At 41.2% G+C, this 23,190-nt stretch overlaps 1 protein-coding gene across 1 annotated transcript in view; it reads right to left on the reverse strand.

Annotated features, from left to right (window-relative positions):
- Window positions 1–6,777: 6,777 nt before the first annotated feature.
- SLC15A5 (solute carrier family 15 member 5) overlaps window positions 6,778–23,190 on the reverse strand; it is a 28,722-nt gene continuing 12,309 nt past the window's right edge. The window contains exons 6-9 of the mRNA XM_053943632.1: window positions 20,653–20,841; window positions 16,387–16,518; window positions 8,461–8,569; window positions 6,778–7,254 (exon numbers count right to left, since the gene is read on the reverse strand). Coding sequence (XP_053799607.1) covers window positions 7,110–7,254; window positions 8,461–8,569; window positions 16,387–16,518; window positions 20,653–20,841 — 575 coding nt within the window. The 3' untranslated portion in view covers window positions 6,778–7,109. The remainder of the gene's footprint in view (window positions 7,255–8,460; window positions 8,570–16,386; window positions 16,519–20,652; window positions 20,842–23,190) is intronic.

The raw sequence follows: 23,190 nt of genomic DNA on the forward strand, positions 1-23,190 counted from the left end.
CCATACCTTTATTCTGTGGCTTTTTCCTTATCAATCATTAATTTAACAGAGAAAAATTTGGTTCAGAGTCGCTACATTGATCTCTGATTAATGTTTTAGCTAATCATCTGTGATATATATAATTTGTGTCTGAAATGGCTGTGTGGTGCAGCCTCAAACACTCACACTGCCTTCCTAGAGCCCTGATAAACCACAACAAGGCTACACAGTAAATCCTGTCTTGCACTAAGGAGTCTCACAAATTCAGTTTTGATTTTTATAAACAGATTGCTCCTTGAGTTGTTATTATTAGTGTGAGCTGGACAGCTTGAATTAGAGAATAATTTATTCCCTGTGCATTTCTAATTACAGAAAAGAGGTTCACTCACTGACACACTTGTCCGTCTTGTTCTTTCCTGTCTTTCAGGCATGGCTGATTGCAGCTAAACAGACAGACCAGCACAAACTGCATGAGAAACACAACTCTGTCAAAAAAGGACTGAAGTGTTACCATTAATTATTCTGGACCATGTGCTCATTTACAACAGATCTAACACGAGAAATATTCTCAGAGGTGTCAAACAGCCTCAGTTCCGTAGGTGCATGGGGGTAGCACTGACTAAATGTTTGACTGACTGGTAGGATGTGACCTGCCAGAGACCCTTGAAGCTTGGGGATTTCATGTGCAATTTGTGTTTCAGCATTCAATAGATAATTTAAATTGGGCCACTCTCTCTGAGCATTTCTGAAGGCTCTACACGCCTGAGCCTGTGTCAGAACTGCACAAGTATCTAAAAAAACCCAACAACACCCCCCCACCCCCGAAAAGTAAACAGACAACAAACCCACCCCAAAACACTTATGAACATCTGTGCAAGTGATTGTTTGGAACTCACTGCATCTTAAAAAGGCTTGAAGAAAGTGAAAATGCCATTTACTAAAGAATGCTGAAAGGTAGGTGTGACAATCACTGGGTGCATAGGAAGAGAGCTTGAAAACGCCAGCTAGGGGACAAGAACAAACCCCAAATCACCTTGCTTTAGTTAACCCTTGCTACAACAGAGGCTGTTGCTTTAAATAACTGAACAGAGAATAGTCCATTTCAGCCATTAATGAGATGAACAAACTTTGCAAAGGCAAGAATCAATTGACTGCCAATTCACACTTGAACTGTCAGGAGAAGCAGCACTGGGTTTACTAAGTTATACCCTTCAGCTACTTAAGCCAGAACTACAAAAGCAGCATTTTCTAGTAATTTTTTTATAATAATAAACAAATGGATACTTTAGGTGTGCCCTTACTGCCACTGTATTTAGATTTTTTAACACCTGTGCAATCTAACAGACAAGACCTCCCTCCACTCTCACGTATTCTCATAAACATGAATTTCCTATCCCAAGGAGCAGCAATTAAAAGCTTAAAGGAATAAAGTAACACCATTTTCAAATGGCTAATAATCACCTCCTTCCCCTCTTCACAGAGTTTGCTGTTCTCTGTTCTTGAAACTGTTTGCTTATTTTTTGCAAGGCCTGCATAATTTCTGTACTTGTATCTCTGCAATGAAATTTCTTCCCTACAGTCACAGACATTCCCCAGTTCTTTTTTACAGAATATCTAAGGCTGCATAATATTTTTGCTGCTAAGGTTTTACACAATATTCTCACCTTTAAAGTTTAGTTTACAAACAGCTTAAGTTTAAAGAGCATTTCCATTAAATGACAGCTCTTTATAACCAATGACACAGCTTGTTGAGGGGGTTATCATCTGTCAGCATGGTATCAAAATCTCTCCGGTTTTTCCCCTGAATACTTTAAAAGGGAACAATTTCAAGACAACAGCAAAACTCTGTGAACTAAGGTGAAGAAATTCAGAATTGCATGTAATGCTGGATTTGCTTTCAAGCAGCATCCTCTTGCAACCTTTGGTTTCCTATTCAACATTAGTTTTGAATTAACAGTTTTGCTTGTTATCAAAGACTGCTCCATCCTGCCAGCTGAACAGGCAGCACCTTCATATCACAGTCACTGACCATGCAAAAAATGAAACTGAGAAAACTCACTGTGCCTTTTCATTAAGTGCTACTGTAACTACTCCCCCAGCCTCATGGCACTCCTGCTTCTGAAGTTCACACGACGTGACAATAAAAGCATTTGGGATCTGCTTTCAAAAGATGCTTTTTACCAGGCTACAAAGCAGGTAGGACAAACATCCACTGCTTTAAGGTTTGTTTTTCTGTTGATGTCCCCACTGATTCCTCCTTTAGGATTGTTTGCTAAGAGTTTCAGCTTTCAAAACATTTCTTCTGATCCAATGGGAAAAAGGAATATATATATTTTTAAATAATAAAAGGAGAATCTAGAAAATATGCAAAAGCTGCATTCAGCTCCAAGGGGTCAGCACACTCTGCTGGGTGTTCAAAATGAATATTCAGTTTCAAAACCTCTGCTCAAAGTTAAGCTGTGACAGTGCAGCCACTTGAACAGGAGCTTCCCATATTAACAGGAAAGAAGCCTAACCCTAAAAAATGTAAAGCTAACGTCTGCAATATTTTCTCAGAAGTTAGATAGGAATGAGGACATTTTGGCTCTGCATAAAACTGTGGTGATGGTAAGGTTGTGGACTACCCCCAAGTCAATGGTAGATGTACAGACTCCTATTCCTTTATTCAAGCTGGGCAGAACAAACAAACAAACCAAAATTCAGCCTCTAAACCAGTCAAAATCAAAGTAGGAAAAGATGTTGATCATACAGTATTTTAAAAAATGTTTCTATCAATTTTATTTTTGAAACAAAAAAAAAATCTATGGACTTAGGGTGCAATATCCAGTACTCTAGAGATGAAATATCTCCAAAAACTGAAAAATCCCCATCAGAGCAGTTTCTTTCACTCTTATTACCACTGAGTATTAGAGGTGATTACCTGTAAAGAGCCATCACCAATACTAGGAGATTTCATAAAGTTTAGATGTCAACCTTCTCTCATTCATGGAAATCTATATTTAAAGCTACAGACATAGATTGGAACTAGAATAATTTAAAGCACATCACCAGAATACGACTTCTATGGTGACACTTGCTAGAGACCAGGTAGATAGAAAGGAAAAGGTAATTTTTATTCTATTCAGAACAGAGAAATCATGAGGAGACTTGCGAATTTCCCCCCTTTTTTTTTTTTTTTTTTAGATTTAAAAAACCAGACTTTGAAAACCTCCTCTGGAAGGCAGCTGCATTTGCCTTTGCCAAGACAAATCTAATACATGTTATAGCAAACAGACACCCAGCTTAAGTAAAAAGCTTTAGTTCTGCTCTGCAGTTCTCCTCTGTAATGCCACAAGGAAGGGATTCTCCTACCTGACCCTTCCAGCCCACAGTTCCCACAGGAACTGAACAAGACTGGTTTTCATGTCTAGTGGATCATGCACCTCTTTCCTCCATCCCTGGCAGGAAACAAGTGATTCAAGAAAATTTACAAGAATTTTCAAAGTACCTCAAGAATTTTCAAGTAGCTTCCACTAAAAGAAGGGAAAAGAAATCCAACATTGAACAGGACAGCTCAGTTTAGTGCTGTAAAATTACCTCCAAGGTATTTTGATCAGACATTCTCAGAGTTCTTGACCAAAACCAAAAAAATTATAAATGTTATTCTTTCTTTTGTACTCTATGGAAACTGATTGAAACAAATGAAGTAACTTGTACAGGGATATTCAAAGCCTGTGTAATTGCCTAATCTGGGTTCTACCTTCTGACTACCACTGCTGAGCCTTAACAACTCCCTCTTTCCTCCACAAAGCTGCAGGCTTCAGCAAACAAAGCATTCCTTATAGCTAATTGGTGTTACACAGAAACTCAACTGCTCTTATTTACAAAACTCCAGATTTATGTCAAGCAAAGCCAATTATGCTTAATGTTTAAACTATTGCAGGTGCTCAATGACATTGTGCTAGGCAGTAGAAGTGAAATTGCTCTTTTAATGCGTCTTGTTCCAACTGGGAGCATGTGTTTTATAATCAGTGCAAACTTAACAGATGGAGATCTTAATCCTCTCCATCGAGTTTTCTTCAGGGCCCCCTCCCCCCAAAAAATGGTGCCCCACACATTTAGACTTAACTGAGGTGGTCTATGAATTGTCTGGGACAGAACTTGCTTTTTTTTTTTTTTTTTTTTTTGGGAAGCGTGTCCATGAATACAGTACAAAACACACATTTAACCATTAAAAAGACACCCCCAAAACGTACCAGCAGTAATCAGGAATCCATCTGGCCATCCAAGGCTAGTAATGACCTCTGAGGAGCACAGCACCTACTCAGTTAAAACCAGAGCTGCACAAAAACAACTTCTTCCCAAGTCAAGTCTGAATCTGGAGTCCTTCCTGCTAATTACAAGGGACAGCAGTTAGAAAATTTAGGCAGTAATCAAACAGAAAACGGAACTGGGATGTTTCTGGCCACTCCTCATCTCATCTAGGAGGCAACTTTTTCCACAATACGTTTCAGAACTAGAAACCTTTCTGGTGAGGATTAAAAGATGAGTACCTTAAATTCACTTTGTGCAAAGCAATGCAGAATGGCAACAGGTGATCTCAGACACGAGCAGTCAGACCTGAGAGCTTTGTAAAAACTGCCACAGACCAACAAAAGGCTGAACAAAAGCAGGCTCTCCTAGCATTTTTCTGCTGTTTATTGCATCATTTTGTATGCACACACACATCCTTATTTTTTCTGTCCTCCAATTTTTTTTTTAATGTAAAAAGTCACAGAATTTTTAGAAGTGAAAAGCAGCTCCTTTCAAAGACCAAACCTTCAGAGTCTTTTATACTGATTTCACTGTGTGCTGGCACAAGATTTATATAATTTAGGCAGTGCCCTGTATGTACAAAGGATTCCATCAGCTTTGAATGGAGTCCTAGATGCTGCAGTTGAAGAAAAATTCCTGTCTGTTGGTTTTGAGTGCTAAATTGCTCTGTCATAACAGTGAGATTGATTGATAGATAGATTTTTGCATGCAGATTCCTCTGCTCCACCAACTGAACTAAGGCCAAATTCAGCATCCAGTGCCCCCTTTTCTTCTGCCATCCATCTGAAAGGCCAAACTCGTTATTAAATCTGGTAGAAAAATCCTCCTGTCTGTGTGAAGAAGGCAGGGAGCTTTCAATATTCAACTCTTCATCCCAAAGCCCATTCTAAGGTCCTATCCAGGGAGTTAACTAATGCTCTTTTTCTTGCAGAATTGTCTTCATCAGACAATTCAACTCAAATGGCTGCATTCTGTTATCTGCTGTCATCTATTCTCATGTTTCAGTTTCTGAGGAGAAAAAAGAAAGTGGCCTTGGGAAGTTTGAGGCCATTCAGCCTGAGAATGCAGCAGACTAAACATTTTACCTTAAAATAGAGTTAAGTTTCTTGTTCTTGGTGTAAATGGTCCCAAGCCACTGTTACTTTTGCAATTAAAAAACCCAATATTGTTAGTTAATAAAACATCTACAGTCCAATCATATTCATACGCCCAAAATTTAATTTTTACCCCTCTATTACATAGTTCTTCTCCTTTTGTGCCTAACTCTCAAATGCATTGAGAGCAATCACATCCCTCCTGCCAGCAGACTCCAGCCAGCATTTTGTAGCTTTTCTGTGCAAGGACAAAGGTCACATATTCAAGAATTTCTCAGGAAAGAAACAAACATTTTTCATGGCTTAAACCTGGGTCTATTGCAGTACAAGCATGATTTAGAAAATAACACCTTACAAGCAAATAACTGTCAGGTGTCATGGATAAATTTACTCAAATATGTGGAAATCAGCCTGTTTCACACTTTCCAGTGCCCTCAGAGTAGAGATCCTTCAGCCTTTTGCTGCCTCTCCTCTCACAGCCCCAGCTCCTGCAGCCCCTTTTGGAGAAATAGTCTGTCCCTTGCTGGGAAGGGGTATATTCACTACATTTTTCTCCCACTCCCACAATGGCCACCCTAAATTTACAGCATTAAGTGTGGTTAATGGTGCAGAAGAGATTTCCTTTGCCAGCTCCTGCACAGTTTCAGCTCACAAACTGTGTCACTTCAGTGAATTCCATCCTTTTCATGTAGCTTCTCCTGAGGCAGAGCATTCCTCACATCTAGCAAGCATTCTGACTCCACTGCCCCTTCCATTATGAACATCCTGATATCAAAGTGCTCCTTCAGTTTTCTGGGGGTTGAGATGTTTCCTTATCACGTTAAGACCCCACTTCTCTCATGACTCTTTTTAGTTCTATGACTTTTAAATAGAAACGTTAAGGGTTAGATTATCATCTCTCGCAATAACAAAATCAGCCAATTTTGGGAGTCTAACAGATCTTTAAACTGGAAAGCATTCTACTAATAATCATTTCCCTGCATCTCCAGCTGCATCTACCCTTTCCCAATCTTCTTTTCCTAATTCCCTTCAGCTGGGCTGCAGTTAGCAACCCTGGTGCTAATATATTCCAGTGTCCCATTCTCCTATCAGCAATTTTCTTCCTATCATCCTTCAGGAATGGCAGACCTCACAGTGCTGCTGCCCAGTGAGACTGGATGCCCCAGCATCAGTGTTTCCTGGCACACCTGATGGCTGGTATCTGGTTTCTAGTTTTATTTTTGGTAGGTCTCAAAGCAATTTGCAAAGACCTCTTGTGTCCATTTCACAGACAGGGAAACTAAACAGCAAGAGCCAAGAGCAGCACACAAGACTCCCACCACTGCAAACACCAACCACTCAATACCAGATTTCAAAATCACTTGTAAATTATACTGTCACAAAACAATTTGCTAAACAAATGCCTGCATGTTTATTAATTTTTGACCACTCCTAAATACAAATATATGTGGATACCTATTTCCATATAAAGATTAAAAGCCTCTCTCCATCAATTGTGGCAAGCAGTGAGCTCTCCTTGGCCTGCAGGTGAATTATGACAGTGCAGCCTCCTTCGAGGCCAAACCCTATGAAGAATGCTATGTTGTTAACTTCTAAATGACATTATTATTCACCAGATAATTCATAAATACCAGGACATAGCTCCACTTAAGTGTGCTGGGTAATTTATCCTTAGAGAGCTGGTGGATTAAAAAAAAAACCACCTAAAATTTAGGGTTGAAATTTTATCAGGGTGAAATCCTATCAGGTTTTCTCCACAGGAGACAAAAGGGGAGAACTTTCCAGGACAGCATTATAATGCTTGATGGCTTTTCCATGCTTCCAAAGTTTTTCTCCAGGAAGACTTCCTCTGAACTCATTGGTGCAATCCTCATGCAGATCGTTGTATCTGGGGGAGATGATACAGAAGGAGAATAACAAAATAATCATCCTTTAAGGCATTAGCTTCACCCACTGTTTATACACAATTCTTTTTAAGTTACAGTGCCTTCCAAGTCCTGGACTTCAAGGGAGCCAAAACAATAGGAAAATGCAAATATGCACTTCTCATCCTGAAGTTCTGAAAGGCTCTAGGAAAACGCAAATATGCATTTCAGAATTTCAGGATGAGAAGTACCAAACTGGGTGCAGATGTTAACAATACCTGTACTGTGTCCTTAAAAAAAAAAAAAAATTATCATGCTTTTTCCCACAGAGAAATTTTAGTGTATTTGTTCTTATTCCAAGTTTTAAAGTCTGTTTCCCCCTCTGCCTAACCAGTGTTTATCTGAATAGTCCTCACTCAGAGGACTCCCTGCTCAGAGAATTCTTATTCATCAAAAAAAGAAACAATTACAATTGATTTCAGAAACACATCTTTCTAGAAAGTCAAAACTTGTATTATTGAAAAATGAGGTACTTTGATTCTGAAATGGAATGCTGATTTGAAATAATTTTTTTTTCAACATTTAGTTTTCTATTTTTAGGAAAATTGGAGGTCAACAGATTTCTTCATAAAAATGTTAAGCTGTGGTGGATTTTTTTTTTTTTTTTTAGTTTAAACCAATTTTATGTTAACATTTTGACAACCAAAACCTCTTAGTCTTCAGCAGTAAATACCACAAATGAAAATTTCAATTTACAGTAGAATAAAATCCCATCTAAAGAGTACAAAGTACACTCAGGAGAAATGTTTTTAGCTGTGGCTCAGCTCACATTTAAAAGAAGAGAATCACATTGGAATCATCAACAAGATTCAACTTTGGTGGGTTGGTAACCAACTGCAAAGCTGGTGCTATATGCAATAAAAAAAAACCCAACATTTTTTTGTCAAGAGCTGTAGAAGTGCACTGCCCTTGGAGGTTTTCTGTCGCTCCCATCCTCACATCCCTGCTCCATCAGGGCTCCTGCAGCATTCCCAGAGCTGCCTCCCAAAGCAAGAGCCAGGTTCACATGACCCCTCCACCGTGGTGGCACAGCCTGCTAGGTTTTTTTTTTTACCTCTCCACATGTGATCTATCACTACCAATTCTTTATTACACACTAGCCTACAGATTTTATAATTTCTACCTGCACCTACCAACGGAACACCAAGTTTGCATTTTCTGCCACGTACCTGTGTGCGACGGCCCAGAACCCCAGGGTGTTCACCATCATTATGGAGGCCAAGAAGAAGAAGAATCTCTCCAATTTACCTTCATGCAGCAAGTGTGGGAACCAGGAGCCTGGTGAAGCAGATGTTTGCAGCAGAATTAGTTTGCCTTGCAGCACGAGGCGTGGCTCGTGTGGAAGGCACCAGGAGAACTCGGTGTGAGACACAACCCCTACAGGTGCTCTGACCCCCCTGTAGCTATTTTCATTCTCACAGCATCCATGGAGGGGTTTTGAGCCTACTCTTGCTTTGCAACAGGCAGGAGAGATGTAGAGGAACTAAAGAGCTTCCCTAATAAACCTGAAGTGTCCTGGAAAACCCAGTCCTGCACAGCCACTGCTGTAATGACTGGACCATCTTCCACCTGCAACATCCTGTGCACACTAAATCCAAGCCAGCTGTGAAAGTTTTAGGATGAGCTAGAATTAAGGTGGGCTGTAGAAATCCTTACTTGAAATCTCTCATGCTTTTCATAGTCTCTTTTTTAATGAAAAGAATAAAAATTAAAACTGAAAATATGAGAAGCATTCACTCAGTGCCTTGGACAGTGCTCCATTGCCAAGACACCCCCTGACACTTTGCCTTTCTTTACAGCTGCCTTCACCCATAAGCCTGTAAGGTGTTCTTTTCTTTCATTCAGCGTTTATTTACACAAATCAGACCTTTTTCAGCTTTTGGAACAGTGTCTGGGCCATTTTGGCCCTCCTTTCACACCTACACACAGCCTCTGCACACAGAGACTTCCCTGCCCGTGCACTCCAGTTTGTGGCTGTATTGCTTTCAGTGTTGTCCACTGCAACCAGTCTGCAAACAAGCTCAGGTGGCAAATAACTGTGGAGATCAAAATGGTTAAAAGCAAAGCCAGCCCCAGTCAGTCTGCAATGGAGGGCAGTCAGTACCTGAAGTGCCATAATCAACTACAGCAAAACCATCAAATCAAGGTGGAAAAAAAAAGTTCCAGCAGAAACTGAAGTTACAGAATATCAGAGACCTGTACAGTGCTGTAATGACCATGTACATTGTTTGGGAATACAGGATATTTATTGCCTTGGAGGAAGGCAAATACTGTCTTCATTAGCAGTTAATGAAGAAATGCAGAGTGTGAAAGTGTTAGTGCTGAGAATGTGATGGCCACACTCTGCACAGCTCAGGGGAGTTCACATCTCAGAGCAGTTCCATTAACAGCTGGAACATGTCAGACATGAGCTTGTTTTTTTGTTGTTTAGTTCCCTCTAAAAATAATCCAATTGCTTTCATGCTCCAAGATCATTCTGTGATGCAAATCAGAGATTATTGGGAGATCTAGATTAAAGGCATGCCCCTGATCTGAACTACACCTGCATCAGTGTGCCCAAAGTCCCCTTTGCCCTGCATGAAAGCCTGGTATCAAATCCTGCCCCTCTAAACAGTGTGGCTATCCACCCCTTGGGTGAGCTCATGGGGAAAGGAGGGAAAGCAGCCCTCTCACCACAGCTATATTGCAAAAACCCGGTGGCCTTAGCAGATCTTTTGGCCACTAATGCCACTTTTGCACATTGATTGTCATCCTTAGATTGTTAATATTTTCTAATTAGAGACAAAGAGCAGTTCCACATCGCAGGAGAGACACCAGTCAAAGGATTACACCCTGCCAAACACACATTGATATATTTACATTTTTCTCTTCCCTTCACATCTTAGAGTTATAAACACATTTCTTTTCAGAGCTGTTGCCTTCAGTTCTCCAGGGACTGACAGAGAACAAGTGCCATCAGTTTCCCCAAGCTCCTGCACAGTTGTCTCCATGCCATGTTACCTTTTTGCTCATCACAGAGCAGCAGCAGCACACCTCTGCCTGCTCCCTCCCTTCTGCAGCGTTACCTCAGAGCCAGCTTTAAGAACCTGTCATCTAACACTGGAAGTTGACTGAGCTCCTAGGTGCTGTAACTTCATTTTAGGAGCTTATAAACTTTTATTGTCATCATTCACAATCAGGTGGTTTTTCATTTTGCATCCCCCAGGGGCCGATAGAAGGCAGAGACAGAGCATGTGGATGTGATGAAAGAGAAATCATGCATGGGGGTCTGCACTGCAGCTTGTCAAAGCAGAGTTCACACTGTCTGCTGGGTTATTCACCTTGGCTGGGCTAGCTACAGGAGCAGCAGGAGCTTCCTCATGGAATGGCATTGCCAGTGGGACCTGAACAGAAAACACATACTTAAAAATTTAATAAAAGCAATTTTGCAGCTTCTGAGTTTCAGATTTCCATTTCCATCATTCTCTGTCTTCTCACTGATACAGGCACCAGAGAAAAGCACTGAAACTGGGGCTGGTTGAGGGCAGGGCAGGACAGCATCCTGGCCAGCAGGTCTGGATTCCACTCCCACTTCACCATGGCCTGGCTCAGGGACCCTTGCTCTGTCTCCTCCCTGCTTCTCTTAGGAGTTGCCAGTGTTTAAACAATGAGGCCAGGATAATGACAGAGAGCCTTGGGGAAATACAAATGACCAACAGCACAGGCAGGGGCAAAATCAGGCAGGATATGGTGAGGCTGCAGCTGCCATAGAGCACACAACCTCGCTCTAGTCTCCTGCTCTGTCCACAGCAAGAGGTGGGATCAAGGCTTTCTTTTCCTCTCAGAGAGGGACAGCAAGGCTTGCCCTATTGGCTTGTCAGAGAGGGACAGCAAGGCTTGCTGTCCCTTCCTCTACAGAGGAACAAGGATGGCAGCAGTCCTAAGGATATCCAGACTATAATCCTTCCAGTACACATTTTCATCAGTGGATGCAGCAAAAATTAATATAACCCTTTCCGACTTACAGCCAAAAAAAAAAAAATTACTTCTCTTTTTTTCTTTCATTGCTTTTCCTTTTAATATTTTTTTCTCCCCATGAAATAGGGGATAAACTTGGACTACATTTACTTCTACTTACTTTAAAGAGAATCCTCTCCTCTGCTTGCAGGAAGTCTTGAGAGAAGAGTCATCAGTGCTAGAACTTCACCCACCAAAACTCCCTTTAGATGCTCTCACCCCTGACCCCACTAACACCTCCCACAAGCCCCCTTTGGGGCTCATACTCAGGATTTTACTCTCAGCCATGAACATCAGGGACTCCCTGAGCCAGTTTTTTGGTTTTGCTGGAATTAGGCACCCTGGGCACCGCTGTGATTGAAGAGTCCAGCACTTCCCCACCCTTGCCTCAGCATGCAACATGCTAACATTCCACTTTTCCCCAAAAGATCCTGCCTTTGGGCTCTGTGCATCTTCCTTTCTGTGGAGACTGCCAGCAGAAGTGGCAATTACAAGGTTGGTTTGTCACACAGATAATTGCTCGCTGGGAATTAACTTTCTGCAACAAGCTCCTGACTTCCATTTTTAGTCCAACAATAGAAATGCTTAGTGGCATGAATCACCACAAAGAAACAGAAGTTTCCTTTAGGTGCATTATTTTAAATACACCTTCTCTACTGGTTAGAGGTGAATTGGTTATGTATTGTATGGCAAATTTAGAGCAAGTTAGAAAATGAAGCCTAGGCAGAGTCTGCTCCTCAAGTCTGCTCTACAATCATGGAAATAAAGCACCTGGTAAACTGTCACTGACATTCTGGAGTCCTTTTGTATCAATTTTGCACCAAAAATCACTCAGGCCAAGAAGAAGGAATAATTCACAATGCCAAGAGGAAACAATTGATCTTACCAAAACAGGCAGAGGTGGAGGTGAAGCAGAGATTGGGGCATGGGCAAAAACTTTCCTGGGCTGTTTCTGGGGGGTGACTGACAGCAAGGAGCTGCTGGCAACAGCAACCATTGAACAGAACCTGAAAATGGCCAGTCTTTGACAAATATTAGCACACACAACACATCTGCTGCTCTGGTGGCACCCTCAGAGAGCCCAAGGGAAAGTTGCACAGGGAGGCATCCAGGATTTTTGGCTGATTTTTTGCACTATCCTATTTTATTATGGGGAAAAGCTTGAAGAAAAAAACAAGACAGTCACATACCAGAAGTTACTCTATCCTGTACCATTCCTGCATTTTTTGCAGCTATCCTTCAACCTATGCTACCATTATAGAAAAAAATTAATTCATATTTAAAAAAAAAGGTTTGTATTGCCTTCCTTCATTTCATGAACTTAGTGGGCATATCTTTCATGTTTTATCATATCCAAATTAAAGTTTCACTCTGCCTCTAATCCCTATTAGCTAAGTAGGCACCAGTGGCCACCACCATCTGGACTGCAAGAAATATCCTTTAGCTTTATCATCTTTGGTATTTAGAATCACACAAGTCAAAAATGATAAAAAGAACCAAAAAACCCAAACCCAAACCCCCCAGTGATTCTCTAAATACAAGCAGGAAAACTGTGTCTGGGACAGTTTCCTTCCTCTGACCTTTTTTTTTTATTTTTATTTCTTTCTTACATATTTATATTAATATTTTTAGAGAAATGTATTCTGAAATGATTGGCATAAGAGGACAGGTTTTGTCTTGCATCTTCTTCCGTTAAAATGTTAGGAGAGGTAAGAGATCCAAAAGAAAGCAGTTTCCCAGCTTGTACTGAAAATATCACTGTCACCCATCATCTGTTTGCACTCGTCAGATTTCTTAAAAAAAGCCTTATTTTATCATATTCACACCATCCTCCATAGATGCGTTAAAAATGATTAATGCAGCTTTGACTGTGACTGATATCTGATCAACTCTGCCAATAAAAACCCAAATAAAATTCTAAACTAGTGGCATAAGATAGGATATAAAAATGTTTCAATTTTGTCAACACCCTCTGTGCTCCAACACTTCAAAATACACACAGTGGAGGATCTACTTTGCTGCAGGAACATGGAAAAACATGGTCTCAGTGCTTAGAGATGGGAGAACCAGAAATAGCCTTGGCTCAGGTTTTAGTGAAACAAGAATCATGGGACAAGACAAAAGCACTCACAGCCCAGGAGTCACTCAGTAAGCCTTGTTAAATCTTACAGAACCATTGCATCAACACTACCCTGTCTTGCAGCAAGAGAGAAAGAACTTGCTCTTCCAGTAGAAATAAATTAGTAAATTAGCTGAGCCTTTTTTTTTTTTAGGAAGAAAATAAAGAGTTCTGGTTGGTTTGCTTTACTCCCAGTTTCATAAATTGTCCAGATACTGAATATTTACAAGCTCTTTAAACAGATCTGGAAAAAAAAAAGAGTAAAAAAAAATCTTAATTTATGTCATTGGACTGTAATTTGACTTGAGAGGCCACAAATTTGTTCCTACAGCAGTCATCTTTAGTGGGTTCATTAGGCAACCACGAGGTTTTAATAAATTTAAAAAAAAATTTTGCTGATTGTAATGAGCACCAGAGTCCTCTGTAAGAAGCTGTCCACTGTAAAAATTGTGTGTATAACATTTCCTACCGAACTAGGAGAAAACCAAAAGGGAGCCTAAAATGCATTTTTTGTTTTGCTATATTCTATCCCCACCTCCAAAAGTCTGATCCTAAACCTACTCTGATTTAGGAGTCAGCAGGACAACAGCCTGGGATGAGCAGAGGAACGTTAGAACACAAACGAATTTACAGGAACATCAGCATCATTTGCAAGCTGTGAACTGTGTGGTAATTTGGAATTATTAATCTTATCCAAGCAAGGAACACTGAGAAAGAGATACCCAGTGAGATCCTAATTATTTTTAAAAATAAAAAGTGAGAGCCCAGTAATATGTTGTTTACATATTAATAGGGCAAGTCATCTCTAACACCCTCCTAACTAGAGCAACAGAGCAATCACTAAGCATTTTTCACTTTATTTTCCCCTAAAGCTTTTCAAGTTTTGCAGAGGACTTGTCCTGCTTAGCAGCAGTCATTCCTATTGCAGCATCTGAATACAGAATGTCACTGATTCCCTTGGAAATTCCAGAGTGACTTTTGCTCAGGATAACGGTGCAGTCAATTCCGCTTACAGGAACAGCAGGTCTGACAAAGTTAAACAAAGACAGCTTTGGAAAAAGAAAAAAAAAAAAGAAAAGAAAAGCTAAAGTTGAGAAGTTTGCCACCCAACTTCCTAAGAGTGAGGAATATTTTAGCCAGGAAACTTTTCAGTTTGCTAAAGAATGCTGAGCAAAAGGGGTTTGAATGTGGTAAGTGCAGCCTGTGGAGAATTTAGAGCTCAGCCTTCTTGGTCTCAGCCAGGATACAAACTCACAACCTCTGTTAAAACAGTATTTCTGGCAAGAAAAGAACTTTCTGTGAATCAATTACATGATTTCATAAAGACTTACAAAAAAGGATTAACCACCTTGATAGAAAACCAGGCAAAAATCTACTGAATTGCAAATCAAATGCAAAAATTGGTTTCCTCTATCACAGAGTACAGAAATACTCATAAAGAAATTAATTACATAACAGTGACACAACATAGGCAAAATATTTTGGTGCTGACATTATGCTTGATTATTTTGCAATTATTTAATTATTTCCAAAATCAAACTGCAGTAAAATGTCAGTTCTACTAAATATTTCAGTCTCATAAAAATTAACAGTTTCCATACTTTGGAGGGGGAGAGAAAAAGCATCAGCAACACAGTCTGTCTTAAACTGTTTGTTTAATTTACCCCATATTCCACTGAACTTACAGTAATTAAAAACAACCTTTTTCACCGGGGGATAGTCAAGAAGCTCAGTTCTCCACACTGGCTGGCTTGGAGCTTAACAGTTCTTTGCCCGATTTGTAAACATTCCTGTTTTTTACCCATCTCCAGGTGATGTTTTATACCTTCTAATAAAATTTTAATTGAATTTTTAACTTAAAAACAGGACTGTGTGTCACAGCATCGTTTGTTTGCTCAGATCTTGCGAGTAGTAATAAAAACTTCTTGTCACACTTTCAAAACACCCACTTCTGCTTGATTTTAAATTACATGATTCCTTACATAGGAGAGAGAAGCAGCCAAAACTTTAACCCCAAACAGTTACAAAATCCTGCACCAATTGCAGCAGTGTCATGCATTAGGGCCAGCAGTTGTGGTCTCTAAAGAGCAGTTCTCTGCAACTGCTCCACCAGAGCTTGTCAATGAAACTCAGAAATATTCCTCCAGCAAGTGGGACTATTTCAAATCTGTGAACAAACTTGGGATGCCTGTCCCTCGGTCAAGAACTCAAGTGCTTTACTTGTTCAATTTACTTGTGAAAAAAGTCTTTTCTGCATTGAACAAAGATTCAGCAGCAAAGGAAAAATGACTTTAAGACATTCCTGGCTTAGCTTAAAAGTCAGCAACCCAGGAACAGCTGCAGTTCAGAGCTTCCACCAAATGCACCTCAGCAGGCTGGACCTGCAGAACTCCTTTTGAAACAGGAAGATTTCTGGGAATTGCAGCATTCATCTGCAAAAGGGCAAGGCTGCAGTGAGACAGCACTGTCACAGAATCTGGCTGTTCCAACAGCTGGGCAAAGGCAGAGGAACCAGGGGCTCCAGCAGCGTGAGCTCCCCAGAGAGCTTTGAAACCCTCAGCCCTGAAACCTCAATCCTGTCCCACACTGGGACAGACAGGAAGGAATGTTCCCCATTCTTTAAAGCTCAGATCTTGCTCTCGAGGCCAGAGGCTTCCATGTCAGTGTGAATAACACGAATGTAGTTCTTCATGAACACAAAAAGGTGCTTCCTAGCCAATTTATTTTCAGTCTCCCAGAACAGAAGTACAGAGGACTTCCTGCAAGATGCCATCCTCTAATTACTCCGACTATCAAAACTAAGATGACTCATTAAAATTGGATGAATACAGCTGGAAGGCTATTTCCTATCTTAATTCCATCTTAATTGTGAGAGCAAATCAATAAAACTTTGGCATCCCTTTTAATTCTGCTGCCTGATTCTCCAAATCAATAATATTAGAAAACTGCTCAGGAGCACCCATCACGAGCATACTCTTACCTTGAGTGCCTGCGTGGGCTGTCTGCACAAAGAGAGCTCCCACAAAACAGCCAGCTCCATTAAAGAGAGCTAAAAAATGCATGGAAATCCCTCTCATTCTTTCGGGCACAAGCCAGAATGAAAGTAAGGAACCTTAGGAAGGAAGCAGATACAGTTACAAGTTAAAAAAAAAAGAAAAAAAAAACAAAACAAGAGTTAAATTATGGCAGAACATAGATAACACAGAAAAATTTCAAAGCATCTCCATTAGTGAATTTCCATATTTTATGCAGAGAATGTACTTGCTGCAGAGGGGCAATCAGATGTACCCTAGAACATGTTAATATGTACCCTGCAACAAAGCATTATCCAAACTGCTTAAATGAATATCTGTAATAAACTACCCCCACACAGCTATCCATATTCCACAAGTACAGAAAGATCTTTCACCCAGACGTTTGCTTGCACCTTTTAAAGCCTCAGGCATGAGCAAGAGAGCCTCAGCCAGTGAGCACGAAGACAATGCTGTGATATTTAACTGCAGAACAGCAGGACCTTCTATCTCAGAGCCAGTGCAGCACAGCCACTAGTAAATATTCCCAAAATCTAGAGCTCTGCCTTAATTTGGACAGTTAGCTGGCTTTACCTTAAGGCTGCACAATGCTCCTGTTCCCTGGAGTGCAACCCCCAGGCTCACTGGCTCATTTTTAAGACCTCATTCCTCACTTTCTTGCCAGAAGGTTAAACCAGAAGCAGCAACAGCTTTGGTAGAGAGGGGAAGCTGCAGCATGCTGCTGTAGCATGGATGGCTATAAATAATCCCACCAGCTGTAATTTGGCTGTAACAGCAAGACTTTATGATAGCTGTTCTTTTTGTGCAATTTTCACTGATCACCAAAAACTTTTCTTTCCTAATTTCACTCCTTGAGTTCTCCTCCGCACTTTTTCTCCCAACCCCGGAGTGCCCCCACCTGCTTTATTTGTTGAATTAGAATGAGCTCCAGCTTGAAAAACTTGCCAGCAGAGGATCCTATTTGGATCCTGAGTTGCCTGAAGCACCTCTGAATACAAATGAAACTTTGCAATCACCATCTTTCACCATTTTTAATTCGGATGTCCAAATGAGAGCTTTGAAAACATATGAAAGAAAAAAAAATACCACGGACAGTGTTTTCTTCCTCACTCACAACAGGAACCAGAAGCCTGAGGGCAAGAGAAAGCAGGTGAGCCTGGGTCACCATCTGTAGATGCAACAGCCTGAAGCATTGTACAGCTAACTTGAGACACTAAAAGGCTTAGAAGTTTCTGTTTGTTCCTCCCTTCTAAAAGCAGGGGTGCAAAACATGCATCTTGGTCAAATTCAGCCTGGGCAATTGCATCCTACTTACCTAAATTACCCCTGCTGTTTCAATAGCCTGCTCCACTCCTCCCTTTCCCCACGGTGCTGCTGGGAACTGTTAAACAGCTGCTGCATTTCCCCCTGGAGACTATTGCAATTTATTGGTGGGCAAAGCAATATATCCCAAATATATCCTCTAACTAACAGAGCTGTAGCTTCCTGGTTTAAACCAAGCTGGGGTTACAAATTCAGCCTGCCAAAGGCTACTGAGAATTCTGTAGCACTGTTGAGGAGAGCAATACCACTGTTGGATTTTGTTTTTAAGACTTCCTTAGTGGCAGATTTTATTCTAAGAGTTGCTCGTGCCACCTGAAGCAGACACTTATTCAAAACACCTATCAACAAGATAATGAAATAGATGGTATAAACACAGTTCTAAGTGTCAGGGACTGAATTATAGAATAGCTTGGGTTGGGAGGGGCTTTAAAGGTTCTCCAGCTCCAGCCCCACTGCTATGGGCAATGACACCTTCCACCAAACAAGGCTACTGAGAGCCCAGCCTGGCCTTGAGCACTGCCAGGGGTGGGAGAGCCTCAGCACCCTCCCAGTAAAGAGTTTCCTCCTGGCAGCTAATCCAAACCTACTCTCAGTCTGAAGCTGTTCCCCTTTGTCCTGTCACTACATGCCCTTGTAAATAATTCCTCTCTCTCTTGTAGGCTCTTGTCAAGTACTGAAATGACACAATGAAGTCACCTTGAAGCCTTCTCTTTTCCAGGCTGAACAGCCTCACTAAGAGGGGTCCTAATGAAGATAAAGAGTTCAATGTGCCAAAGCTAACATCTCTAAGCAAGCCCTTCAGAAATGAGGTATCTCCTTTCTTCTGCTCGAGAGTGTGACCACTTCCCTCTTCAGCTTGGATCATGTACTTTCAGGTCCAGTAAATTATTATAATAACTGAATCTGACCTTCTGCATAAGAAAGGCAGTAAAGTGTCAGGAAAGGTGAGAGCTCTGTAAGGGCCTAGGCTGCCACTGCCACGCACGGAGATTCACCGAAAGGTTCCTGAACAGCAGCTCAGCTCAGACTGAGGGGGAAAGCCAGAGCTCAGCTCAGACTGAGGGGGAAAGCCAGAGCTCAGCTCAGAAGCCTGGAAGCAGAGGCTGAGGGCTGCTGGGGAGGATTCAGGGCACCTCAGGCAGTGCAAGACCTGGGGGAGTACCAGGCTCCTCTCCAGCAGCAGCTGGAAGCCCCAGCCTGCAGAGCTGGCTTGCCCTGCCGTGACAAACAGGGCCAGGCACCAATTTGTGCAGTGAATGGAGGTCTTCTTCCCCATCAGCTACAGCAATATTCTAGTTTAGGCACCTCCCTTTAGCTTTTCATCTGCAACTCTTTAGGCTTAGTCCCATTTAGCTGGGTTCTTAAGTCACGCCTCTCACTGCAGCTCTAAGCACGACGTTTAATCCCTACTTAAATGAGGAGGGACAGCTTTTCTTCCTAAGAAATTATAACCACAATCCTTTAAAAAAAGGTCTTAAAAAAAAAAAAAAAAGGAAGAAAAGCCCTAAGATGGAGTTTTATTTCTTTTCTAAAGGCTAAAGTAATCTCCCGGTCACTGTACTCCAGTTGTGCACCAGTGTGCTAGATTAAAAGGCCTTATTCTACCAGCAATATTCTCCTGCTTTTGCATGAGAAGACTGTAAGCAAGTCACCTCCTAACCTTTTCTTTTTGTTAAGCTAAACAGAGAAGGTCACAGTTTTCTGTTACACTTAGCCTGTAACCTAGAAACCAAATTACCTGCCTAGAAACCTGTCTCAGTTAAGTACTTGAGAGCTATCAGATGAAGAGGCATTATGAAAGTGCTAAGTATTTAAAACTAGGGAAAATTACCTTTTTAATGACAGCCTGTGACCCACAGTTCTCAGTAGTCTCAGAGTGTAAGAATGAAGCTGAGACACTGAAGTTATTTCCTGCTCTGAAATAAAAACCTGAACATTTCTGGGGTTGTACTGAAACAAGAGACACTCAGCCCAGAGAATTAAATGCCTGCAGAGATCAGCCAGTCAGTTACTTTACCTGTGTCTCTAAGTGAATGTTGCTTAGATTATTTTTATAATACCATTTTTTTAAAAAGCTCTGCAAGGTAAAACACTGGTAAGCACTCTGCATGCTCCTCAGAAGAAAATAAGCCTCAAAAATGTCAGTGTAGACACAGAAAAGTAAATTATGGAAAGCAGAAAAGGTTCAGACTCACAATCAAGAGTGTGACTACATAATGTGTGGATGGCAGGCACAAGCTGAGCTCTGAAAAACAGGAGTGTTTATCTCTGGCTCCATGTCACAAGCTAAGACATGATGGTCTGGGGAGGCATGTTCTCATGACTCCTGACGGGAGCACTAACAAAAACCTTGCAGCTGCCTACACCCTTCTCCAGGTTAGCCTGTCCCTTTTACCTGCCCACATATGCTCTGTGCCAGTGAAAAACATGTAATAATTCCATGAGCTGGGCCCAAAAACCAAAATTGCTTCCCCTTGCTCTGACTGTGGCCTTTAAGGTGGCCCCAGAGCATAAGCACAGCTCAGCTCTCACATGTGTTTTTATTGCATCTCAATAAAATCACCACAGGGGAGTTCAGAAAGGGCCTCAGGAGCTCATCCAGTGCAGCCCCTGCCTGAAGCAGGTTCAGCTTCAAGACCAAAGAGGGGACTGAGTCCCCAGGGACCTGACTGGGCTCTGCTCCCTTCCCCTTGATCTGGAACACAGCTCGTCCTGACTTACAGCCAGCGAGACAAATTATGCTTCTCTGAAGCAGGTAAAGCACAGATCTGCTCATTAAGCCCGTGGAAGAGAGCCAGGGATAAAGTATCAGATGACAGCAATTATTTTTAGGAAGCTGATATAACTCAGAATCAGGACACCCTTCCTTTAGCCTGTTTGAATTTACTTACAGGAGGGAGTTACCAAGGCTTCAGCCACTCCAAGCAGGACGTACTGAGGAGCCAAGTGGAAGCAGGGCATGGAGGAGACCAGGAGAAGCTCCTCGGAGAGAGTCTGCTCCACCTGAGGGAAGCGCTTTCGGTGGATTTCGGAGAAGCCAGCAGCCGCCACGGAAAGGGCAGCAGATAAGTGACCTGTAACTGGGTGGGGAGCACAGAGCAGTCACCAAGGCCACACTTACAGGACCATCCTGTGTTTAGAGAGCAGCAAACTCCTAAGAAATGCAAAAGAAGCTTCCTACCCCCACCCCAAATCATTTTTTCTGGACACCTCAAGACGAATAATTTGAACTATTTGAACTATTGGCCATTTGTTTTCTCCTGATTTCTGAATAAATCCGCCTCATAGTTAAGTTAACCAACAAGAATTTATCAAACCTAATGGTGAGACAATAAGGTTCAGCATAATAAAGCAGAAGCAGATGCTACTTCTGCAATGCTCATGCTTTGCTGGCACACTGACTCTGTCCTGTTCCAGCTTCCTGCTGCCAGCCCAGAAAGTCCCAAGTGTGTTTCACCTCCCTATCAGTCACAGAATAGATGAAATACAGTCTGTATATCTAGTTTTGTGAATGAATCTATTCCATGGGTTCTGGGCTAAAGTTCACAGAAGACCTTTAGAAGTTTTAGTAGTTTTAGTGTTTGCTCTGTATAAATGGCAAAAGGACACCAGCTCAGCACAGACACAGTTTCAGAGCTCAGAATAAACGAGAGAGGAAAAACTTTTCTGAAGATCAAAGTCACAAAGAAGAACTTCTTACTTCTTTTTTTGAAGATTGGGGGAGAAAAGGAAGGAGAAAAAGAAGAGGCAAATGTCCTTCCAGATAATGCAAGAGAAAGGGTAGGAACAAAACCAATAGGCAGCAGGAAATTCTTCCAAAACTCAGATGTATTATAACTACCTCACACTTCACCCATTGCATAGAGGATACTATTAAAATACATTATTTTGTATTTCTTGATCTTGGCAGTATGAAATGGTTGTATCCTCTCAGAAAAGCAAAACACAAAGAAAGCAAGGTTCCCAAGTTTCTAAACCTGAGTTATCTATACTTCTCGTGGTTTGAACTCCCATTGATTTTGACTAAATATCTGCTTTGCCAGCATTTTTAAACTATAATATGAGGAGAATTTGGTTGCTTTTGACAGTTTTGGCTCAAATGCTTAGACTGTGTTTTTCTTACCAAGCCTTCATGACTGGCAATTGCTACACTGATTAGATTGGACACCAACAGCTTTTTGTTTCATATTATATTTATAACATATATACACTTTGTCTTCTTCAGTGTCACTGTTTTTCAGCAGAGATTTAAAAAAAAAAAAAAAAAAAAAAATCAAACAGCTAAGTGGCCTTAGCCTGGCTGTGTTTTTGCAGGCCTCTGTGTTTCTTCCTCAGCACCAGACTCTGTCACCCTTCTTCCAGCACACTTTTCCTGTATGTTCAGGGCTTTAAATATCCTACCCCCGCTGCCTAACCTGAGCCTTGGAAGCTGTTTAGGCTCCTCTAGTGCTCAATGAGAATATCAATGAATTATTGCTTGAAAATTGACAACAGGAGGGAATTCAACAGCGTTTTCTGGCCAATGCAACTTACCAAAGCCAGGTATGAAGCCCTCAAGGAACTTCTTGCAGTCATCCAAAGCAAGAGTTCTAGTGAAAAATGATGTTGGTACTGAAGAAACCTCTGGCAGTTCAGTAGTCCTAACAGCGCAACAAACTTGAAGCATTTTCCTTTGCTGAAAGCCAATACATTTCAGAAAAAGGAACCTCGGGGTGCCCAAAAATTTTGGCTTTTTTTTCCAAGACTTTTTGTGGCAAAGGAAGAAACCAAGAGCCTTGGAGATACATTTTTCATCTTTACTCTTCTCCCTTCAGTCCTCTTTAAAATGAAAGGCTTGGAATGACTGTCTGAGGCTTTGGTTTTACAGGTTCTCCTACTTGGCTTTAGTAATATTTAGGGGTGATTCTGGGACAAGGTTCTTTATATTGTCTAGAGACTAAGGTTGTATTGGACCTTTATGAACAAACCAACTACAGAGAGAGCAACAGATTACAGTTTTTATGTAGACCCTTAACACAGAGCAACCAGGTATTTCAGTTGTCTATGTGGTTCACCCTTGAAAACTGCTATTCTTAACACGCTGAAAATTTCCAGAAAACTATTTTAATTTCTTCTTCTTACAAGAGTTGAATTAAAATATAGTTATAGGCTGGCTTAACACCAACTGCCTATTTATACTTCCAATTTTGTGGCTGAAAATAATTGAGAACCTAATTAACTGTTGGCAAAAATATTGGCACTTAGAGGTCTACCATACTTGCAAGTGCAGTCATATACTTGGATATCTAAAGCCATTGCCTGTACTCACAGGTATTTTTATGCCTCAGGTAGTTTATCACCCCTAACAGGAGGCTATTTTGATAAATGAACCTATTAAGAACAAACCACTGCATATATTCTACTGCTGTTCAACATAACAGGATAGAACA

Source organism: Vidua chalybeata, chromosome 5 (assembly GCF_026979565.1).
Source record: "Vidua chalybeata isolate OUT-0048 chromosome 5, bVidCha1 merged haplotype, whole genome shotgun sequence".
NCBI classification, from domain to species: domain Eukaryota; kingdom Metazoa; phylum Chordata; class Aves; order Passeriformes; family Viduidae; genus Vidua; species Vidua chalybeata.